The sequence below is a fragment of the Grus americana genome, chromosome 23 (assembly GCF_028858705.1).
Source record: "Grus americana isolate bGruAme1 chromosome 23, bGruAme1.mat, whole genome shotgun sequence".
Classification (NCBI taxonomy): Eukaryota; Metazoa; Chordata; class Aves; order Gruiformes; family Gruidae; genus Grus; species Grus americana.
The window spans coordinates 3,778,388-3,801,839 of NC_072874.1; the positions used below are offsets into that span (position 1 = coordinate 3,778,388).

Sequence of the window (23,452 nt, forward strand, 5' to 3'; positions counted from 1 at the left end):
ATCATGGGAAATATGCAACAGCTCAGTAATTATTTAGGGATTGACAGTGCCCTAGTTATCAACATGCTGACTGTACAAGTCTGTTGCTTTAGTTTAACAGTGTCCTGCAAGAAAGCTAAACAGGAAGGCAAGGCTGATTGCTTAAGATAAGTCACCTTAGAGCAAATAGCAAGGTTGGCTGGGGACAGCCATTACCTTGTCCGGCCTTTCGGTATTGCACCAGCCGGTGGTTTTAGCCAGCCCAGACCCCGAGGACAAAGGGAAGCAGTGGAGACCACACAGGGACTGTCTGCAGGGAGCCCCTGGAGCAGATAAGACACATGCCGTTGTTTGTTTCCTTTCCTTACGTGCTCCGCTCCTGTCCGAAGATTGGGGAGCTGGATCACCCCACACCTCCCCACTAATAGCCTCTGGTGGGAAAACCCACGGGCACCTGGCCTGGGTGGGCTGGAAGGGAATTTCTCCACAGCCACCTTGTTTGGAGCCACGGAGGGAAGGTAACCCCAACACGGTCCTCAGCACTGCCCCACCTCCTGGGACACAACAGGAGCTGCAAACGCTCGGGACCTCGCTCCATCGGGGTTTGTGCACTGCAGGCAGATGGACGTGGCTTAGAAACAATGGTTTGTACTGGTTTGTACCGGTGAGGGATCCTCCTTGGTCTGGAGCCTCTGGGAACAGCAGCGGGAGGGAGCCACTATCCCCATGTGCTCCAGAAGCGGGGACGGAATACTGCGACGGCTGGTCTGGGGGTTACAACAAGAACAACAAGGCTTGTGCTTACCTCTCCTGGCTCAGCTACAAAACACAAGTTACAGAAGCTTTAGAGGACTTAAAAATCCTTACTGGGTTTTTTTTTAAAGGACGATTTTAAAGCCCGTTGCCCCCAGGGTGTGCTGCCTGAGTTAGCGCTCCCAGAAAGCCCCAGCAATTAGGGAGGAATGGAAGGGAGCATGTTTGTGGGTAATTACCGGCTGGTTAAGTCAGTTTACTTCTGCTGTCAGGCTGCAAAACAGTTTATATTCATTTGCCTACTAAAGATTCAAGTCCTTGCCAGGGGGCCTGTAAGTTTGGAAAGGAGATATTTATTCAAGTCATTACTTAAAAAAAAAAAAAGAAAAAAGAAAAAAGATATCTAATCCTCTTCATTAGTAGATCTCAGGAAATGCTTTGTAAGAGGTTTTCATTGTGCCCTGAAAACCCAACCACCTCCAGCTCCCCAGCTCAGCACTGTGGAAACTCGGAGTTTCTGCATCTCCAGAAGAGATTTCTGTTGGAAGTAGGCAAGGGGCTTCAGGTCAACAGGCCTGAAATGAGTGGAATGGGGAAAAATACTGACCAAAAATCTGAAAGTCTCATTTTCAACCTTGATTTCATTACTAGCAAGTGGTTGAGATCAGTACGCAATATTCAAGTGCATTCAGTTACTGTCAAACCCATATTTTCCTAAAGCTTTGAAATAGAAATAAAGCAATCACAACCCAAAATAAATTAAAAAAAATATATATATCCTTCTGCAAACATTCAAACCGCTTTAGAAGCGGTGGATAAACCACAGAGAGAAGGAAGCGTGTGCTAGCAGATAAAGGCAGGAGCCAGCCATTTCTTACCCAAGGTCTGGCTGGGAATTGCAAAAATTGCCCACGAACCCGTTTGAAATCCTCCCCGCAGCTCTGCCAGGGCAGAGACAAGAGCGGCTCCTTGGAGACACGGCTCTACCCGCTGAGGCTGAGTCGGAGCCCAGCCTTCGGCAGCTCAGCTCTCGTCTATCTCCCGACCTGCTGTAAACAAGGATAATTGGGCACATTCCAGGACAGGCAAGGTTTGCTCGCTCAGCAGAGATAAAGCGTCCTAAGCACCACCAGCACGATTACACGGCACTAACGGGGTAAGAAGTGCCAAACTTGCCTTCTCGCACGGGGCAAACCTTTTCCTTGGCAGGCTGCAAGCTTGCAATTGAGGCATTTTTGTCTGAAAACAAGCCTGAGGAGGAGGGACGAGGAGCTGTTCAAGGCCACAGATGCAATACCCAGCTCAGGAATCCTCCAAGCCAAGCCGGTGGGAAGCACGCGCTGAACAAACCGTGTTGGTTTTGCACCCGTGGGTGTCCCCTGCCTGGGTCGAGGGAACCAGCCCAGATTTTTGGTCTGACCCAGCACAGGTACTTGTACAGGAGCTGAAGGAACTCAGCAAGGCTGCAATAGCCTCAGTGCTCCAAGTAGGACATCCCAGGGCTCTCAGCTAGGTCAGGGGGCTGAAAGCTGGCAAAGCCAGGATGAAAACCCAGACGAGCGCACACCACCAGCCTCTGCTTTCACAGGCATGAGAAGCCAGAGATCGGAAGAACAGCACTGACGAGAAACATTTCATAGAAATTATTTTTCCTTCCCCTAATTTAACCACGAATTCGGATATTTGTCACAAGTAATGATTCCCAGAAAAACAGCTATTTTCTGTGTGCAACTCCAGGCTTTGAAAAATATGGAAAGATGATTTTGAGCTGGAAAGGTTGTGTGGTGTTCCAAGAGAGCTAGGGTTTGCTTTTTCCCACCCTGCACTACAGGCAGCGCTCAGGAAGAGCCATTCCAGGACACGGCAGCTCCTCTGCCCCGCGAGAGGAAAGCACGGCGTGTCACAGCGCTGCTCGTCTCGCCAGGAAGCTGCAACGAGGAAAGCACAACGCGCTGAACTACGGCTCCCACAAGGACGGGGGCATTTCCAAATGGTAATCTCCCGAGAATTTTTGACTACCAAATTTCTGCTGGAAAATTAGAAGCTTTAAAAAAAACCAAAACCCAACAACCAAACAAACCTGAGTCATGGCTGAGGTACGGGGAAGACTTCAGAGACACAAATGGTGTTTCCTCACCTCATTTGCATCTGTATCTTAAAGAAAAGAACTCCCTTATCCTCTTGCCTTTTTGTTTCCTACCAAGACCATATTTTTAGGATACAGCCGGATGGGTCCTGGGAAGCTGGATGTAACCAAGTAACGAGGAACCTGGCAATCAGCTTGATTGGGAGGATTTAAAGATAGAAAGAAATGTAGGAGCGAAGCAAACAATAGAAAAATGCCATCTCCTTCCCATACGCACCAGACCCCGAAGCAGCACGACTGATGCTTCGACCAGGCAGCCGCCAGCAGGAGATAAATCAGTTCCAGGCAGGGAAGGATGCTTTGGTTGTTTTTTTTCTTTAAGGCAAATAGAAAGTATCAGACACAGATGAGGAATTTTTTTTTTTTTTAAAACACTTTTACAGTTGTCAGAGTTTTGTACAAATCAAAGCATCCCTTTTAAAATCTCCATTATTACAAACATACAAAGAAACAATGTTATTACTACAAATCATCAGCTACTCAACTGCATTATCAATTTATCACAATTAAAAAAAAACCAAACCATAATAGTATATACAGGGCCTTCCTCCCTCTATTTATTTCTGTATCTTGAGGGAAGCAAAAAAGCAAAGCCCCCATTTAAAAAAAAATCCCACCAATGAACCTCATTTTCTAAAAACATGTGAAGTATAAAATTCGGTGAGTATTTTCCTGCTGTCACACTCTAGCAAAGTGTAACAACTTCTTTTTTTTTCTTGTTTTCACATCAGAAGTCTCTTTAACAAAAAAAAAAAAAAAAAAAGAACAAAAAACCCCACATGGCAGTGTCTGATGCTGCAGCGTGCTCCTTCCATGCTGGAAGCAAACATCATCAAAAAAAAGTGCCTTTGAGTAAAGTCATCTCTAGTAACCAAAAAAAAGAAAAAAAGATGAAAAATCACAATCTCTAGTTAAAAGCTTAATAAAAACCCTGACAGAGCAGCCAGCCCTGCATCAAAAAGGACAATTTCTCCTCTTCGCTACCTACCTCCAGCACCGCTCCAGACTAAGGTTTCATCCCTACTCCTCTGCCCCGAAGGTCTCCGAACCCCAAGATGTTTCTTCACACCCTGACTGGAGCTTGGTGCCGGGACACCGAGGAGCGTTCCTGCCAGCCAAGAGCTGTGCCGTGCTTCTTCCCCCCTTCGCAGCGGCCAAGTGCTTTGTATCCCCCCCCCATTCTCTCCTGCCCCAAGCGACAGAGCCTGGGGAGCACCCAGCCCAGCTGGCCTCACTGGAAGGGTTTGTGGTCTCTGTGCTGTTTCTGAGCAGCGCATCCCTGTTACAGGGAACTTTCATAGCCCTTTTATTCTGCTGGTTTTTCATCAGCAGTGAGAAATGTCCCTGGAGAGCCCCAAAAACACTCCCTGGCTTGGGTTGCTGCCTGAGTAAGCGCTTTCCTGGAGCCAACCTGGCCCCTACTTCTGCATCTGGAAGGGAGCAGTGGGGCAGAGAAAGGGGGAGAAGAGGGCGAGCTCAATCCAGGGGCAGGGGAACAGAGGAAACATCCATGGCTTGAACTCTCCTCGTGGAAAGAAACAGAGTAAGAGATGCTTGATCGCACCAAGCTACAGAACTCATCAAAGCCCCAAAGGTCACCAAGTAACCAGGGCACCGAGGGGGGGAATATGGGGTGGGTTTGGGTCGGTATTGTTAGGCTCTGGCTCCCAACCCAAAAGCTATCATAACAAAACAAGAAAACACAAAACTAGGCAGTTTGGTTTGCCAAGTTGACATAGAAAAGAAGAAAAAACAAAACAAAACAAAAAAACCCTTCCAAGATAAATACATAGCCCCCATTTTGGAAGCATCTTCAAAAAGCTGGATCAACCATTCTCAGCAGTGGCACAACCTTCCAGTAACATCTGTTGGGCTGGTGATTTATCGGCTTCCTTTTGAAGAGGGAACAGTTCAAGAAAAAAAAAAAAATCAAGCTCCCACCACACGCAGCTCTCGTCTTATCTGCATAACAACTGGCCACGGCTATTGCCTCACAGCAGCAGGTTGGGAACCAGCAAGAAGTCTCTAATGCAGCAGGTTCCTGTTTGCTAATAGAAAGGGTTGGCAGTGGTAGTAACTGGTTAGGAAAAAAAAACTTCTTCCAGAAAGCAGTACTTTGGGGAAGAGGGTGGGAATTTAGGATGGCTGGGACCTCTCCCCATGGATCACCGTGATACAGACCAGCATTCAACAGAGATCGAAACCAGACACGCTCAAGCATGCTGTCGAAAGGCAACACACACCAGGCGTTTCCATCGAGTCCACGGCAGTGGGATAGTGACAACACTGAGGTTTTGGCTTCCAGCGATCAGGCAGGTCTCCTAGACTCCTTGGCTAATGCTGGGGAAAGCTCCCAGATTGGGGGTTTGGTTTTAAGGGGAGGTTATTGCTCCCGACTTCTCAGGCTTTTTGCCCTTCGATAGGGCAGCTGCTTGCTTCAGGAGTTCTCTGTTCTTGGCCTGGAAACACAGTGAAAATGGGTATTTAATAGCAGGGATCATCATTAGTTCTTGGGATCCTAGAATTGCCTGGACAGAAGCTGCTGGCATCCTGCGCGCAGATGAAAAAAAGGAGGTAGATGTTGCTGCGCGGCATCACAGCATGAGCTCAAGTCCGGCATCTCATCTCTTAACTGCCTAGAAAGGGCTCTTCCCATCCCTTCCCCCTCACGTCCCCCCAGTGTAATTGAGAAGTGGGCTGAAAGTTAACAGCTTCCACCGTGAAAGGTGACAAATGCGCAACTCACATTAAACCAGCCAAGGACGCTCACCAAGGTCAGCGGGACCGGCTTGCCTTCCTTCCCCTTTCGCCAGCCGCCGTGCTTTGACAGTGTGAGAAGCAGTGGAGTAAAACTCTGGTGACTCAAGCCCCCAGCCTGACTCTTGTTTTAGCAAGTTGAAGGCCAAATTCCCCTACCCCACGCTCTCAGTCATATCAAAAACGCAGGGTGGAGTAGCTCACTGTTCGCCAGCTTTGCTTCACCCTTGGTTTCTTCACACGCCACCAACATTTTATCAGAATTCAGCGCTGCACTGACCCTGCATCTCTACTAGGAGCTTTCCAAACCCATCAGAGCACCAACATGTAGCAACTTACAGTCTCTCTGGTTTGCAGCTAACTAAAAATCATGGCAACTTATGGACAAGGCTCTCTAGCCCCTTTTACCAACATTCCGAGCTCATGCTCCTCTAGACTATGTAGTAAATTATGCTATAGCAGTAGGATAAGGGGTAGAACCCGTGTGAAGCCAGATACGGGTCTTCTGCATTGGTTTCCAGTGAATGAATGAATATGCAAAGGGTTATTAGAGGAATTAAACCCTCTGCTCCAGTGCTCCACATGGTAAAGCAGCTTTTTTTGCCTCCTGCAGACTGGAAGAATATAGGCACCTCTGCTTCCCCCCACGAAAAGACAAGACAAAATAGTAAAAACCAAGAGCATGTTCAAAAAGTGAATCATATGAACACTTCAAGGCACCTACAGTACACCGAGAGGATTTGAATTTTTATTTTGGAATCAGTGAAGAAAGTTTCCAGAGCCTCAGTCAATACCAGCTGAAGTAAAACATTTGGACACCAGAGAGAACGAGTTCAGGGCAGTCCCAGACCAAGCTAAGTACAGAACAGCACAGCAACCGACTGACATGCAAACCCCTCTCCACCCCGGAGAGGCAGGTGACTGCAGGCAAACCTGCTCGTGGATCTGATGCTTCCTCTTTTTCAGAATTAAACAAGTTTAAGGCTGTTGGAAGGTGTCCGACAGCTTTCAGAGCAGACGTCCTCTTTGAGCTACAGCAGGGTATACTGCTCCCACGCACACTGAGCAACCAGCGTGCCCTGCCTTGGGAAACCACTGCAAGGAGGGCGGTCATCTCCCAGTTAGCCCTTGACCTCACAACCAGGGCTGTCAAGGTAACCAAAAAGTAGTGGTTTGCACTAATGGAGAATTGTCTATTCAGAACCAGAGTAAGAACAGCAACTCATTCTACGCAGGCCACCCAAAGGTACGATAGAAACAGCTCTGGGCTGACACAGGCAGTGCAGGATCAATAAAGCAGAACGGAGACAGAAGGCTCTGGCTGTCATCAGTCCCTCAAATACAAACTGCCAGCGCCTCCCAGCTCACGAGGAGCGGGAAACGTTTCCAGCCCTCGGCACGCCACACACAGATATTCCAACCTTCAGATAGGCGTACAGTGCCTGAGAATGTGCATTGCAAAGGGGATCTCACAGGCACCAGCTTTCTGACAGCGGCACAGTCTCCAAAACCTGTCTTCCACTCTGATAATTAACTTGGGTTAATTAAGGAGGGGTTGTTTTCTCAGGGAGAATATAAGCCTTTTGTCTTATCCCCTCCCATTTTCTCATTGCTAGGGCTTTAGATCATTCTTATACCCCAGAGTAATTAAAGGGTGCAAAGTTCATTTCTGTGTCTGATTTCTTCCCTGTAACCAGCTCCCCTTTGACCTGATCTCTTCGGTGGCTCGGAGCATATTCACGCTGATAGTCTGCCCAGTGGTTCCATGGCCAGGACAAAAATCCTGCTCTCCCTGTTCCCTCGAGCTCAAGGACTTCTTTATTTGGACTACGGAGATACAGTGCTAAAGGAACTGCCAATTGTTTCTTGAGCTTTGCTCTCTCTGGTTACTGGTCACATAAATCACACTGAGAGCTACATGGTGCAGGGAGCTGACAAAGGTGCTGTGGTCTGAAGAAACAAGTTCAAACCTGATTTTGGCAACAGGTAAAATGAGTTTGATGGTTCCCGTCTAGTCCATAGGGGACACAACACGGCACTTTACAATATAGTAAGTCTGAGCCCGAGGAGAGAGCAGCAAGGAGGATATAAATAGGGGTTACAATGCACTGCAGCCTGGTACAGAGCTGGGGAGGGGCTTGCCTGGCAGAGCAGAGGCTGCAGCACAGGGCTGAGAAGCATTAGCAGAGCTGTGAGTGCAGAAGCTCTGATCAGGAGTGTCCTCAGTCACTCCTGGGTACAGCACAGCTCAGCAAATTAAAACAAAAATGCTGTCACCTGTAACTGCTCCATGACCTCCTTGTGTGTCTTCTCCATTTGGTTCATCTTTGCCCTCATCTGAGACTCCTGATACTGCAGGTCGGCTTTCAGCTCCGTGATCTGCAGATAAACCAGTAAGGAGCAAGTGAGCTGGAAGATGAAATTAATGCCTTCATCCCAGACACACCCTGCAACAGAAAATGCCTCTGCAGAAGTTGTGTGAGACTGGATGAGTTCAGAAATGTGCTGGGGTGGGCTGGGGGAGAGCAACGAGACCAGAACCGTAACAGTGAGCGGCATGGAGAAGCAGGAGCGGCCAGGACTGTCTTTCTGCAAGGAGCAGCGTATTTTTTCTTCAGTCTTGCCCCCAAACGAAGGTCTCCGAGACAGTGGTCAGAAAATGACCCTTTATGAAATGAGATCTCCTGGGTAATTCCAGAAAGCCTCTTTAACTTTGGAAAGGAGGCAGCCTGGAAACAGTCAGAAACTCTCTTGCTCACTCCAAGATAAAAAGCCAGGCTCTGCTGGAGTGTGATCTATGTAAATGTGTCAGCATGCCGTGGGGGGAAGCAAGCCAAGGACTGTACCTTCTTCTCCTTCTCCAAAATCATCTGATCTTTCTGGTGCAGCATCTTTTTTAAAGTAGCCACTTCCTCCTTCAGCTGGGCAATGATAACAAAGTGGTCAGTGCCAGGAGAGTCCAGGGCGAGGTCTGGGGAAAAACTGCAGCAAAGAACAGGGAAAGACTCATCACGACCCGTTCTCTTCACTGAGGCAGGGAAACTCCCACGCAGATGGCACTCAAAGGAGAACGGGAACAATTTTGTGACACACGTTGTGTCCTCCAAACACTCCTTGAATGCAGGTGTTACCTGTATCTCTACCCTGGATGCCACATGGAATTTGGGAAACACATGGTATGACAGGCAACAGGGATTATGTGCAAAGTATCCAGTTGTATTATTACGTGATCAGCAGGGACGCAGGGCTGCTACGGGTGACCATCGGCCAGTGTCTGCAGCAACCATTCAAACAGCAAGGATTCCTTTTTCAAACTAAAGAGTTGAGGACAGCAATCAGAGAGCTAATGAAACTTTATGCAACCACTTATGAATCCTCTTTGCTCACAGGCAGTCCTTGGATGTACAGCAAAACTTTTCACTAAATGTAAACAAACGTTCTAGCAAGGAGGGAACATGAAAGAGAAACAAATAACCTCAAGTTAAACAAACAAAGCAAAGGGAGACACCTAGATTAAAGTCAGTACTGTCCTCAGCAGGGAAAATGGGTAAAAAGACATGCTAGACTTTTGTATTTTGATTCCGCCATGATACAGCAATTTAGGAAGAAGCTTCATTACCGCTTCAGGAAAGACTCTCTCCAGGAAGACAGAGAAATAGCCGAACACACCACTTGTACACCACCAGGTACTCTAAACCTAAGCAACCAGCTGAAAACTTACCTGGACATGAGTCACTACCCTGCAGTGGTAATTCACAAGCCTCCCTATGAGATACCCAGTAATCTGGGCAGCCACGCAGAGTCTTGCACTACAGGAATGTTTCATCTCCTAAGATACGATAAGCTGCAGCCACAGGCCCAGGGAGCTCACCTGATCTTTGCCTGCCTTCTGTTCCTTACCGCTGTAATGGTAAACCTGATTTTTATCTCTTGGTGCTAAAAGGGCAGCACACTCCCAGCCGCACACATCTGATATTGCCGCATAAAAATTTAACAATAAGGCAACAAAGCTTCACCTAGAAGATTACTTCAAGTCTGGCCATTATCAGACAGCACTGCTGCTATAAAGATAAATAGCCAGGGTTACCTGAAGTCTGACATTCTTTATTTTGTTTTAAAGCCTCCAGAGTAGGTCAACACATGTCCTAAAGCCTGCATTCAGCTCTAAAGCCAGGAGCTGCCACGGGCTGGGGAAGGTCTGAACCTGAATCAGTATGCTGCCACCTCCACGCTTCCAGTCCCCCATCTGTACACCGAGGCTGCTCACCACACACTGGGGTCTCCTCTAGTGCCTGGAAATAATCCATTTTCTAATTAAAAGCACAGTCTGCATTGACTGCACTGGTTAGCAAGGATGTGGCAGAAGTAAAGGCTCTTTCCACCATTGTGCTGGGGATCTACAGAGGGAAACTAAGCAGGGGCAGCTTCACAGATTTGAAAGTCACAGGATAGATAGCCCTCAGGCATGGAGAGAGAAAGCTTGGCAAAGGAAAACTCAGAACTGAGGGTCTATAGGAGACAGCCCACAGTCAAAGAGTCTCACATGGTTAAAACACGCTGACAGTAGAGCCCACACCATAAGATCGTGGCAGGTCTCTGGATATACCAGGTATATACACTGTGCTCGTCACGCTGGGCAGCTCTCGCGTGCAGAAGAGGTTCACACATGCACACTAGTAGAGAATACCTCCATTTTAAAACCGTTCCCAAGTACAGTTTCCCCAAGTGGAGGCTGTGCAAGATGATGGTGGGTGCTCCAGCACCTTTCTGTGTGCAAGCATGTTACTAACAGTAGCTTTCTTTTCCCACTCAGTGCAAATATGCTGGGGAGAAGAGAAAGAAAGAATAAAAAAAAAAGCAGGCTCCACAGAGAAAAAAAAAAAAAAAGGCTTCCTCACTGATTCCCTCTGGCTAAGAACAAACTCTTCGCTTACACCATTCCTTTGCCCAGGCCTGCTTCCCTCCTGCCATATCCTGGGGTGATAAAGAGTGCCAAGAGATGCTCACATTTCCCTGAGCAGCTCCAGCAGGAAAAATTCCCTCCTTGGCAGCTCCTGTTGCAGAGCACACTGTGGAGCTGGGAAGGTGAGAGCCGGCCCTGCCACCCAGCGGGGAGAAGGGACAGGTGGGCCACCAGCCTTCCACAGAGCCGCTCTCCCACTCAACAGATCCCGGTACCTGACCCCAGGGCTTAGAGTGCCTCCCCTTGCCCCTGAGATATGCACCCGCAAGTGGGTAAGGGTGGGCTCAGAGCGCCCAGGCATCCCCTCCTGTCAAGTACGTGAGCACAGGCAGGTAGTTTTCTATCCAGTTGCTGCAAAATGCACCCTCAAATGTGTCAAGGTGCTAATTAATGAAGCAGGGTTTGGGGTTTTTTTCCCCCCTCTCTTTTTTTTTTTTTTTTAAAGACTGACAATTTAGTAATGAAGGGTTTCTCTGTCTTTAACCCCATGTTAAGGAAGCAGCCTGAGACTTCAAAATTAGAAGGAAAACTGCCAAATACAATTCGCTCCTTTAACAGACTAAGAATTAAAACAACCGCCCAACCAAACAAAACAAAAAGCCATTTCCCCTACAAATAAACTCCATACCCAGGATCCCAGCCCCTTGGGATAGGTCAGGGGGACACGTGCTCTCCATGTTTGAACAGTCTAAAATGCATGCCTCTAATTAAAGTGAATTGATGAGCTCCTGTTGCTTTCAGCAGAGACAGAGGAAAAAATGGATCACTTCCAAAGACACCTGCCTCTCTCTATTGAGTGGAAAAGCAACCAAAATGACTGCCTTGAACTCCACACCTGTTAAATGGCTGAAATTAGGCAAAACAAACGCCAAGTTTAAAGATTTTGCTATTCAAGTCAGGCTAGCATAAAGAGGCACAGACCAGGCTGACCAAACCAGCATCCAAGTTTTACCCGAGACAAAAATACCCACCACGTGCAAAAATCCATCCAGGCCAATAGGAACCAGCATCTGAACTTACACTTCCTCTAACACCGCCAAAACCAGGCACAGTTCAGCCCAAGTCCCAGCGTTCGCCAGGACTTTTCTATGCAAATGAGAATCATTCTACTAAATGTACTTTGCTGCTCAGCACCCTCAGACATCACTGCTCCCCCCCAGCCAGCTCAGTCAGTAGCAACTCCTCATTGCCTGCTTTAATTTGTGTTAAAAGCACAATTTAGCACCTTGTCTATAGTCACAGGAGAAGGGACTGAAGCCTGTTCATCTGAAGAGTCTGTAACACAAAAACACTTCTGGCAAGAGGATGGGGACACCAAGCACTGCCCAAATCAGGACCAGCACAGCACCAGAGGCGGGAGGTGAAGCCAGAGTGCTCACACACATAGGGGCAGCCCAGGACTGGGGGGCACTGGCAGGACAGAAGGATTAGTAAGGGAAGGTCTGCTGCAAGATGTGCTGAGAGTCACTGCGGGGGAAGGTTACTCCATGTGCAGCAGGGCCAGTGCTGTTAGCTCCTCACAGAGCTCACTCAGAACGAACCATTCAACACCACCTATTATACAACCACTGGAAATTGCTTAGTCCCCATATTACAGCCATTGGGAGCAACATCCACTCCAAAATATGTAAACAAAAACATACAGAGGGAATTCACTAACACACAGTAAAGGAATCCTGTTGTATCTGCAAAGAAGGGACAATTTCAGACAAGCTGGACCCTGTTGGGAGTGTTGCCAAAGTTAACTGAGCTCAAGTATGCCCAAATTTTGCCCAAACGAAGGCCAGATCAGAAGTTTGGCTGGAGCCAAGATACACCGTACAGAAAGTCGCGGCTGATCTCAGCAGCGAAGAGGTGCTGGTTGTGTATCACCATGCTGCTGATGAAAACAAGCCTTGCGCTGCAGCAGACCCTAACTCCACACTCAGGCTATGACCCAAACTCCAGGCTAACTCTGGAGGGGACAATCTTATAGAAAATGGTGCAAGAAGGGGGAGGTTTGGGGGGATTCATCCTCACAAAATACCCCCCAGCAACTCCCAAAACGCACTTTCTGAACCACTATTATTATTCCACTCAAGAAACACAGCCGTGTGTCTATTTAAGGCAGCTGCAGCTTGCCTTTTCTACAGCACGCTGCCGGAGCTCTTCAGTAGTTGCTAAAATTACACACGGTTTGTTACTGGGATTCATCAAAAAAAGTCTGTGGCAAGGACCACAGCCTTGGCAGGAGCCAGACTGACAACATCTGACACAAGAGCAAAATGAAGGCATTTGATTCCTCTAATACATGCTCCTGTTTTGCAAACGAATGGCTGAGCAATTGATGCCAGAGCATAGGACCTTTTGCTTCTTGGACACTTTTGAGCCAGTGGGGATATTACTATGAGTTGTTAGGTCTCAGCCCAGGCTTTAGTGAGCAGATAAAAATACCTGGTGCTGTCCTACAGCCTGGAGAGCAGCCTCAGTAGGCGAGCGGGAGCCTTTCTAGAGGGAAAGCTGCAATAGTACCGATGGGCTGCACCGGTTCTACCAGGGACCTGTCTCCAGTCTCTCCTCTGGCTCCGCCAGCACTGAAGGCAGTCAGATGAATTCTCAGACCACTCTGTGCTCAGCCGTGGCTCCCGAGCCACAGTTAATCCTTAATTTTTTCCGACTTTTAACTGAAAACACCATTCAGATGATAAACAGTCTTGTAGACCGCTCTGTGGGAAGCACCAACCTACAAAATTATTTAAGTTCTATTTCCCATTGTAGCATTCCACATAATAACAAACATTGACAAGGTGTCAATAGTATCTATAGAGAGGTGCGATCTGTGATCTCAAAGACATTCAAGGCAGGTAGCAATTAATTAATTACCAGTGGCTTTAAGAGAAACTTTGGCAATAACGAGCCTATGCTGTGGTCCGAGCTCCCAATTCACTACTGTTTGGAAAGAGATCCATTGATAAGGACAGTTTCCATGTGTGAGGCAGTTCCCAGGGAGGGAGGGAGGGAGGGCAACAGGGGAGAAAACAACAGGTGATCTCACTTCAGGATGTCAGTGCCTTGAGAAACAGGACAATGGTGGGCACCGAGACTCTGTTGGGAAGCAGCCCACTGCGCCAACGTGAACGGGGCACTCTGGATAGGGGGACAAAGCATCTCGGGAGAGGAAGGAACGCTGAGAATCAGAGAGGAAAGGCAGGAATGAAAATATGCATGTACAAGACCATAAAAAAATAAAAATCCATCTCAATCTCCTCTTTCTTTTCTGCTAGTCCTCCCATGCTGCTGCACATGCAGCTGGCATCAACATAATCCAGCACAAATGTGTGACAGCAGAACAGGATCAGATGCTTTCAAGCAAAGCTGTTGGATTGCTTGTCCCTCCCCCAGAAGGTAGGAGGGGAAATGGGAGGTGGGTCTTGATCCTCTCCTCTGAGGCCGTCTCCCTGCAGATCTGATTGCTCCAAAAGCACAAAACCTGCAGAGCTTGACTCCACAGCACAGCCAACAGCCCCTCTCTCCCTATAACTGCAGGGAGAGGATAAAGCTGATCTGGCTGCAGTTTTTCTAACTGTTGGGGAGCTCAGCCAACAAGCAGTTTCTGTTCTAGCAGGTACAGGCACTACGTATTCTTTTCCTCTTCAAACCTATGTCTAAATGCCAAGTAACACTGGCCTGTCGGGTTCTGGAAAGCTGCTAATACAGCCCCTCAAGGTCCCAAAGCCCGAGGCTGCTGCTCTAGCATAAGAGCTTCCTGCTGCTCGCACAGAATTCTCTTATATACACTTAGCAAACAAGACCACCCACCCACAATTTCCCCATGTAACAGGCTCACCTGTCACCATTGGCAGATATGGCATCAAACTTGGCTTTCTTCTTTGGGATTTCATTCTGAATAGAAGAGGTGGATAAGGTTTTCTGGCTAGAAAAATGAGGAAATTGTATGTCAGAACCTAAGACAGAGAAGCAGATAAATATTCCCACCCACTTTGAACCTATTAAAACAAGATTTCCTAGCACAAGAAAGAATGATAAAAAATTCATTCCCTGAAGAGTAGCTGGAGACTAAAAATAAACAGAAAACAATGTGTCAGTCGGATCAGTAGGTAGGTGAACAGCTCATGCTTAAAATCTACATTTCAATCATTAAATTTTACAAATGCAATTTAGCTTTAATTGTGTACAAGTTCAGTAAGCTGAATCACTAAGAAGCACTGTTGGACTACAAGTCTACGCCAGAAGAGCGGGGTTTGCAAACTAGCAAAGCTTGACTTAGCCAGATTCTCCCGAACAACAAACAACTGCCAAAACCCATCACCAAGGCACTGAGGCCCCAGGCACTTCTCCCAGTTACTTTAGGAAGCGCGCTAAGAAGCGTGGAGCAGCCAGGCACCCTGTTTGCTCACCCTGCACAACAGAAAAGCTCGTGCAGGTTACCTGTTATAGTGGCTGCCACTGCTGAGCCTACTGTACTGTTCCTTCTCTTGCAGGCTTGCCCGGGAAGAGCTGCTCAGGTGTTTGCACTGCTCTTTGGTCTTCTGTAGGACCCGTTTATAGGACAGCGTGCATAACCAGCATAGCAGCTTTCCATCCACCTGGAAGATGAGAGAGAAAGAGAGGGGGAGAAGTTTTGGTCTTGTTTCCTGCCCACAAACCAAACACAAAGACGACAAGAAGCACCTTCAGGCTTAAGATCACACACGAACAAGCAATGACTCAAAAAGGATCCCTCGAGTGCCTGGAAAGGCTAAGAAGTGCATCTGGCATGGCTGGTGCAACGCAGACAGCACTCATTAATAGCAGCTTATCTATCCTAACTACAGTCTCTGCCAAGCTTTGCTTCCAGACTGTCCTATAGCACCCATTCACCTGGGCAGGCTAACTCCAGTGGGATTTCTGCCAAAGCAATGCCAAGGAATGGTACGTGACAGGGTAGTCACTGGAGCCCAAAACAGCAAGGGTTTCTGCTCAAGGAGGACAGGGAATATCAGCACAGCATCCAAAACGAACAATAGATGCTTACAGCCCGCAGGACGCAGGCCTTAGAAGCACACACCTCCTAAGGAGCACTTATGTCTAAGCAAAGGGTGTGCAGAAGCCATAGAATGGGTTTCCTGGTGGAGGTATGACATTTCCAGCTCCTCAGGCTACGGCACAAATATTGTTCCCCATCCCTGTCCCTGAGCGGGCACCTCACGTTTCACTCTGAGGCCCCTTCTCCTCTGCCAGCCCACCTACCCTTAGGCCCAATTCAAGAGATCTTTCTCAGCAGATCTGGCAAAGGAATAGAGGGGCTCAAAGATTAAACAGCTTCAAAACACAGCTCAGCTCAACTCCAGAAAAATACTTTATGACCAAGAGACACCCCCTTTTGAAATGTTTGAGGTGGACAGAAGAGCACTGTGATCAGCCTTTTTACCTTTTCGGCCTCCTTTTACAGAGATACTGACCTTCTTTCTATCATCCTTCCGGTCAAATGCACACTGCTGCTTGCACTGCTCACAGGAGTGCGGAGGTCCGTACTTCTTTTCAGAGTTTGTGCAACGCTGGCACTTGTTTCCAATAAATGCTGCTATAATGTTGCAGTACTGGCAGGGTTTTGGCTTTAAGAAACAAGAACAACTGATACAGCAGTGCCTTCTAATTACATTAATACATTGCTCTTTCCCCTCCTCCCCATCACTTCAAAACTTTTCTTTCCCCATTCCAAGCTAACTATAATGCCGATCCAGGAGACATAAGTACACTTGGACCCCGGTCTCTATTAAGTGTATTTAGCCATGGCACCCAGACCATTTATTGAGTGCTATGAAATCTTTAGAAAATATATAACTCCAAAATAGAAACAATCAAAATCTCTTTTTTTCAGATTTCAGACAAGCAGGAAAGAAAGATTTATCACTGCTTCCTGCAGCAATCTCAGTTTGTGTAAGCACTCTCTTGTTTCGATTGGATATCGAATAGTTCATTTCCTGGCCTAAAATGATGCAAAGCTGCTCTTTTCCATACTAAAAGAAGAGAAAAGGTAAAAGCTTCACGCTTGAGGCATCCACGTATTATTGATCAGTCATGCTATTACAACAGAGCCAGCCCATAAAACGCTCTGGGATTCAGCAGGATAAAGACAAGAAAGATGAAAGGAAAAGAGGCTGGTGAGAACGAGCCCCTCTCACTTACTGTTCCATAGAGCTTCACATTCTGAGCACACTTCTTGCATATTGTGTTGGTTTTGCTGTTAAAAAGAAGGACAGATCATTCTATTAACACTTCCCCAAAGAAAATTAAACCTCTGCGGTTAGGATCCCTGTCTCCCCTGGGCTCCATCTCTAGCGGCAAGACTGTATTCATCTTCACGAGGGACTCTGATATCAAAGTGCATTTCCTATCCCCATCTGGCTGAGGATAATTTGCCAAAAAGTATTATTACTAGGAGGTATCTTTTAATTAAGGCATCCCCAGATGACACCAGGTTTTTGTCCTTACAAATACAGGAGTCTGATCACTGCTAATTGGCAGCAAGCGTGATTCAGCACTGGTGACAGCCTCAGTTCTGGAGGAGGTCTGCTCTGGATGACAAGGTCAAGGCAGGTCAGGACAGAGGTGCATTTGTCCAACAAACGCAGGAAAGAACACCCCACGCAATACCCACACACGGCTACTGGCTTTACCAATCCTTCCTCTGTAAGCTACATAACTTACAAAAAGGCAAAAAGGCAAAAGCACAGCTAAAGGAAACACATTAGGGAATCATTTTTTGGATACCAGAAATCAGATAAGAGGAAAACTCGTGGGAAGATGCACCCAGATCCTTCACTGGAAGATGCATCTGAGCACTGACCAAAAATAAAGGCCAAGCAAAAGGCGCAAATCTAAGGATGCCACAGAGGCACGCTGACTTGCCCAGCAGACCTTTGAAGAAGGCCAAAGGTCCCCTAAGTCTTCCACAGCAACAATCTACAGGCTCAGTCATCAAAGGTGTGGGGAAACGTTATAGTTCCCTGGGTGTGTCAGTTGTAAAGAAAACATCGGTCTCCCCAGCTCAGCGGATATTTACCTTTCCTGCTGGAATTCAGTCCTGCAGTAAGTGCATTTAACAATGGGATGCGCAATTCGGCACTCCTGCAACAACAGAAGCCTTTGGTGAGATGCAGCGCTTCTCCCGCACACCACTTCCCAAAATCTCAGATCACCTGCTGACCTCCGCTCCCACCACACGCACACATATCCGTCAAACTCAAAACATTTCCTCCCTGTACAGTCATGCTGCTCTTACGAGGGCTGAGAGCAGAGGAAGGGTGACAGGAATGGCATGTGTCACAGGTGAGCCAGAAGTAAACTCAGATTCATAAGGAGAGCTTATTTGTGCCCAACACCCACAGACAAGGGTCACAGCGGTTGGCCTCACCTCCCAGGGAAGGAACACAGAGTCCTGCCACAGTTATTCACACCTGTACCCTCCACAAACTTCCTGTGGTGCCTCTGGCACTGCTCTCCTCTCAGCCTCGGAAGTTCCCCTAGACTCACCTGCTTTGCCACATCTACCTCAGCAATCCTAGGTTACTTCACTTCCTGCTCCCCATTCCCTATCTCATCCCTGATCTCACTCTTCCCCACCCAAACTGCCCCACCCACCCAGACTGTCCCCCAAGACCCACCTCCCTCCTTCAAGATACCACAAGACCTCCCCCAAATGTCCCCCAACCCTCCCAAACACCTGGGCATCCCCCAAATGCCCCGGGCCTCTCCCCTTGCTAACAGCCTTCCTCACAAACAGCCCTTCAGTTGCCCCCAGGCTTTCCCTCATGAACATCCACCTCCCCTCCAGTTCCCCCCACAATGGCCCCATGACTCGCACTCCAACGCCCTCCAAATACTCCCAGCACCCCCAAACACCCTTCCATGCCCTCAAGTCCCTCTGACAAACACCTCCCCTATTAGCCCCTCAATACTACGCCCCCTCCAACAGCCCCCAGGCTCTACCAGCTGCCCCCATGCCTCCAGCCCCTCAAAACCTCCCAAATGTTCCCAGGGCCCCACCCACACAGCCCTCAACTGCCCACCCCGTACCCTCAGGCCCCAACCAACCACCCTGAGGCCCCAGCCTCCCTGGATGCCCTCAGGGCCTCCCCATAAAGAGCCCCCCCAATTACCCCCAGTCCCTCTAAAAGCCCCCGGCCCCCTCCAAAACACCCCCTGCCCACCCTCCCTCACAACCAGCCCTCCAGTCGGTCCTTGACACCCCCCCCACCCCAGCAGCTCCCTCACAGACAGCCCTCCCAGTCCCCTTCCCCAAGCTGCCCCGCCGGCCGCCCCGGACCTTGCAGAGCTGCTGGCCCTGGCTGAGCGCCTCGAAGGGGAAGCGCTGGTGGCACTTGGTGCAGGCGTAGAGCGCCGCCATCCCGCCGTCCCGCTGACAGGCGCAGCCCAGCCCGCCCCGGCCGCCCGGCCGTCTGTTCCCACCCCCTCCCGCCGCTCCGCCTTCACCATTGGTCATCCGCCGCATCAGTCACGCGTTGTTCGTCTCTCATTGGTCAATATAGCCGTCACTCTATAGAGGGGGCGGGTCTGCCTACTCCCCCCGCCCTTTCCCTCCGCAGGCGTTAGGGAAGGGGAAGCGTTGACGTCACGCGGGGGGGGGGCGTTGCGCGCATCGCGGTGATGCAACCGCCCTCCGCGTGACGCGTCCCGCGGACGCGCGCAGCGCTGGGGAGGTCGCGCGAGATCGCGCAGGGGGTGTGTGTGTGTGTATATGTATGGGGGGGTGACCCACAAGGCTTTGCGTGAGGGGACCCGGAAGTGGGGACGGGGGCTGAGCTGGGCCGGGCCGGGCTAGGCCAGGCCAGGCCAGGCCAGGCCTGGCCTGGGCCGGGAGAAGGGGCTGAGCTGAGCTGGGCTGGGCTGGGCTGGGCCGGGCCGGGCCGGGCCGGGCTGGGCCTGGGTTGAGGGAAGAAGGGGCAGAGCTGGGCCGGACCACGGCCGAGGGAAGGGCGAAGCCAGGGCAAGGCGAGAGGGAGGTCCGTAGCTGGTGTGTGTTAGGGCAGGGTGAGGGGGGCGTCAGGCCCGGAGGAGGAAGGGCGGCAGGGTGAGGGGCCGGGCCGGGTGAGAGGAGCTGCTGAGGGAAAGGGCTCTGCGGAGGTGGGTGAAGGAGGGTCAGGTCTGGAGGAAAGAAGGGAGCAGAAGACCGGGGCGGGGAGTGGGTGTCTCCGCTTTCAGAGTGGGGCCGAGGGGGAGCTGGAGGCAGGGCAGGGGCAGAGGGAGAACCGTGCCTGAAAGGTTGAGGGAAAGAATTGAAGGAAAGGGGAAGGGGAATGAGGAGGTAGCGTCTGCAGTGAAAGGAAGACCTTCACGTGAACTCGTTTCCCTCTTTGCTCCAACTCCAGCAGCTGCTGGCCCGCTGCTAGGGCAGCTGCTGGTCTGCAAGTCCCAGGCACGGCCAGGGCTGTGATTTGTACGGGTGGATCTGCCTCGGGCTTGGGGCAGGGTCAGCGCTGCAAATTGCAGCTCGCTGTGTTTACACCACAGCTTGGGTGCCAGAATGTGCAGCTCCAGACGCTGGGAAGATTTTATTTTTCCTCTGTTTCAGGTATGAGGCCGGACTCCAGTCACTGCAGCAAGGGCAAATCGTACACTGCACACACACTGAATAATTTCTCTCTTTTTTTTTTTTTTTTAATCAAGTAGTTGTCATTTTTTACAATGTGACACAGAACAGGTGCTGTGAGCTTACGTATATGCTGTCTGCCCGAAAAATGGGGGAATTAAACCATTTTGGAGTTTAAAGTTCACTCTGTAGAGCCAAGATCGAGTGAACAAAAAGCAGTAACTACTCAGGGCTGTGTAAATAAACCCACAGCAGCATGATCTGGTCCCTCTTGTGCCTGTGTTTCCTGACATTCCTGTGTTCTTACACCCTTCCCTCTGTCAGGGATACCTTGAAATCTTTGGGAAACTTCTTTCCCCACTTTTTTTTTTTTTTTTTTTTTTAACACCAGATGACAGAGTATTCCCAGTCTGAGCTTGTGCAAGTGGTGAAGCTGAAATACGAGATGCTCACTGCAGCGCTCAGTCTTTCCCAAGAAGGACCGGGGGAGTGTCTTGGGTTTTTAGTAGGGCTGCGTGGGTGTGCATATTAAACTGAAATTCTGCTGTGCTTGGCTACCTCGGGGACTAGTTATAATCACCGGGCAAATATGCTGTGTGTAGGAGAAATACTTAATTTCATGAAATTCATTGCATTGTGCTGGATGCTAGGTTGTGATTGGGAAATATTGGTTGGTGAAAGCAGAAGGCAGAGCTTGGCAGAGGCGGCGGATGGCTTTAAACAAAACCTTCCTCGCTGCTCAGGGGCTGCGATGCTCCGAGGAGAGGTTCTGGGGGAAATCAAGCGGAGGTGGAGGGCTGGGGCTGCCCAGCTTTCTGGGGTTTGACAGCGCACCTGGAAAATGTAAACGCTGCGAGCGATTTGTTACAAGAAATAAAACCTCCTAAAAGTCGAGGCAGGGAGGGGGGGAGAGTTTGCAAATCTCTTGAGCTGAAGGAAAAGGAATGATTTCGTTTCAGAATGTGAACAACAAACCTGCCAGAGCAGTCACGGTCGCCAAGGGAAAAACATTTGGCTAAGGAAGAGCATTTGTAAAGCTGCTACCGAAGGAAGTGTAATAAGAAACGTTTAAAAAGCCACTGCCTCGGTGATTTTCCAGGATAGCCTCGCTAGCAGTAAAGCGGTTTCTAGCTTTGCAGAGCTTGGAAGACCATTCAGATCACATTGGATACAACCATTTGTACCCCAAAAAAGCTCCGGTTATTGTATTAGATAGCGAAAGCGAGATGGCCTCCCCTGGATCGTGGTCTTTGCTGTCCTAAAACCTCTCCGTGAACCACCCGCCTGTGTCCTGACCTGGCTCTGGAGACCCAGACCCCCAGCAGCCCCTTCCCCGGGGTGTAGAAGTATTTTTGGGAGCTCATGATCAGCACCACCCCCCCCCTTCCCAGGTTGTCTGGAGCATTTTGGAGCCAAGAAGTTGCCAAAGCAAGTTCGATTCAGCTGCTGTTCTTTGACACTGTCTGTGGTTCTCTGTAAATCACTAACAGATAATATTTTCATATTCTGGCTCGCTCCGTGTCCCCTGCTTTCTGAATAATTACCTTGTTTTGTGCGAGCCGTAAGAGGTTTTCACAGATAATTCATCCAGTGCTGAAAGGCAGCCAGCTTTTGGGCTGGAGCACATTTTCTGGCCACCTGGCATTGCAGCACAGAGGTCTGCGCTGGAGCGCAGCTGCCTCCGGAGGGAAGTGCCGTATCCAGGACAGCCGAGGGCAGGGCGAAAAACCAAACCCAGCTGAAATCCCAGCCGCCTCTTCCTCGGAGAATAATTTAGCTTGGCAAACTCAGCCCACCCTGAATTTCTGGATGTGTGGACAGATTGATCCCGCAGATCTGGATGCTCTCACCCACAGAAAGGCCGTTTCACTGGAAACAAAACACCTCTCGGGAGCTGTTTGCGGCGGTGTGCTCTGTCTCTGCTCGTTCCCCGTGTCCCGGCTGGCGCTGGGTTCTGCGAGCGGGCGGGTTGGAGCCCAGCGCAGAGCCAGGATTGCCCCAAGGTTTCCCATCCCCGTCGCAGGGGGTGAGTTGCTCTGGGGCAGGCGGGAGGAGTGATTATCACTGGGCCAGCTTATCTCAGCAACTCCCAGAGCCAAGCCACCAAAGGTGTTGGGTAATTGCTGACATCACTGTGCTGAGGGGCTTCAGTGAGACAAAATCAGGCTTACAGCCTTCATCACCCTGATGAAGAGCACGGTGTCCTTATCTTTAATACAGGCTGCGAGGAGGTGATGACTTTGCAACCATGTGGTGAACATCTTCTAGGAGGAATTCTTAAAGGGGCGTCAAGAGAGCGTCAGGCAGGATGGACGAGCTGGTTGGAGGCTCAGGAAAGCCTGCAGGGTGGCCAAACAGGCTCCCACCTCCAGCATGAAAGCCACTGGCGGCTTGGATGCCTCTAAGGGGATCGATTTGTCCAGTTTGAGCACCAGCCTCTTGGTTGGCAGATGCCAGGAAGGGGGTGGCTGAACACGGAAGAGACCCTGAAGGTGGCAGAGGACCATGAGAAATACCAAGCAGAGGACAGGGCGCAGGATTGGGAGCTGGCCGCCAAGGATGACCTCCAGCCCTGCACTTTCAGCATGAACTTGACCTCTGGAGACATCTTGTACTGCTTCACCCTGCAGACCAAGAGGAAGATGAGATTCTCAAGGGGGCATATGGGAGGTAGGTGCCACATCCTCTCAGCTTTCACTCTCCAGGCAGTGCTCGCTCCCTGTAAAGCACCACTCTCAGCTGATATTCCACCATCCAGGTATCAAATTTGGGGAGCTGCCCACATACCCTGCAATTCCAGCAATGTCCCGCTTCCAAAGGAAACCTTAAATGCATACCTTTAGGCCAGCTTTGCTTTCAATAAAAAACGAGGTTCACGGTGGTTGTTCTTTGCTGTGCTCAGCAAAACCTGGAGCGACTCCGAGGTTGGGGTGTCAAGGGAAGTCTGGAGGTCGCAGCTCACTCGGGCTGGGAGCCAGAACCTGAGGCTGGCTCTGGAAGCAGCAAACCTCTCTTCAGGTACGTCCTTTCTTATTTTTTCCTTTTTCAAATATAATAAGTGGATTTATTTTTTTTTTTTAAATTCCTGGCCATCCTTAACTACCCACGCTCAGAACTGCTATCCCTAATGCCACAAATGCAAAATTTCAGGCTTCTGCTAAATGCTTCCTGGGGGTGCAAAACCTCCAGCTCTCGAAGCCACCTGCGTGTTCAGCAGCAAATTCAGAACATCACCTAGCCAAAGGGAGCCTGAAAGTCACGG

At 49.5% G+C, this 23,452-nt stretch overlaps 1 protein-coding gene and 1 long non-coding RNA gene across 3 annotated transcripts; one reads left to right on the plus strand and one right to left on the minus strand.

Annotated features, from left to right (window-relative positions):
- Window positions 1–3,408: 3,408 nt before the first annotated feature.
- On the minus strand, window positions 3,409–19,046 carry FAM76A (family with sequence similarity 76 member A). Of its 2 annotated transcripts, XM_054802500.1 has the most exons (10): window positions 18,907–19,046; window positions 17,644–17,708; window positions 16,767–16,821; window positions 16,040–16,192; window positions 15,027–15,184; window positions 14,425–14,511; window positions 13,633–13,764; window positions 8,482–8,617; window positions 7,913–8,014; window positions 3,409–5,337 (listed from the first exon to the last, which is right to left on the minus strand). In XM_054802500.1, exons 1-10 carry the CDS (start codon window positions 18,985–18,987, stop codon window positions 5,251–5,253), a joined length of 1,056 nt encoding a protein of 351 aa, XP_054658475.1. In that variant the 5' UTR covers window positions 18,988–19,046; the 3' UTR covers window positions 3,409–5,250. The 2 variants fall into 2 exon arrangements, with proteins under 2 accessions (XP_054658475.1, XP_054658476.1); XM_054802501.1 differs by lacking the exon at window positions 13,633–13,764 and having other exon boundaries at window positions 18,907–19,035.
- A 476-nt stretch (window positions 19,047–19,522) lies between these two features.
- LOC129195855 (uncharacterized) lies at window positions 19,523–23,071 on the plus strand. The gene is made up of 2 exons (XR_008573980.1): window positions 19,523–20,172; window positions 21,150–23,071. It is a non-coding gene; the product is annotated as an uncharacterized LOC129195855 (long non-coding RNA).
- Window positions 23,072–23,452: the final 381 nt, after the last annotated feature.

What these genes read in the sequence shown, in the direction of transcription:
- FAM76A (XM_054802500.1), bottom strand. Translation starts at nt 18,987, where the DNA reads ATGGCGGCGCTCTACGCCTGCACCAAGTGCCACCAGCGCTTCCCCTTC. An exon ending in ACTGAATTCCAGCAGGAAAG is followed by an intron (nt 16,822 to 17,643) that starts GTAAATATCCGC and finishes TCTTTTTAACAG; the next exon opens with CAAAACCAACACAATATGCA. An exon ending in AGTGGCAGCCACTATAACAG is followed by an intron (nt 14,512 to 15,026) that starts GTAACCTGCACG and finishes TCATTTTTCTAG; the next exon opens with CCAGAAAACCTTATCCACCT.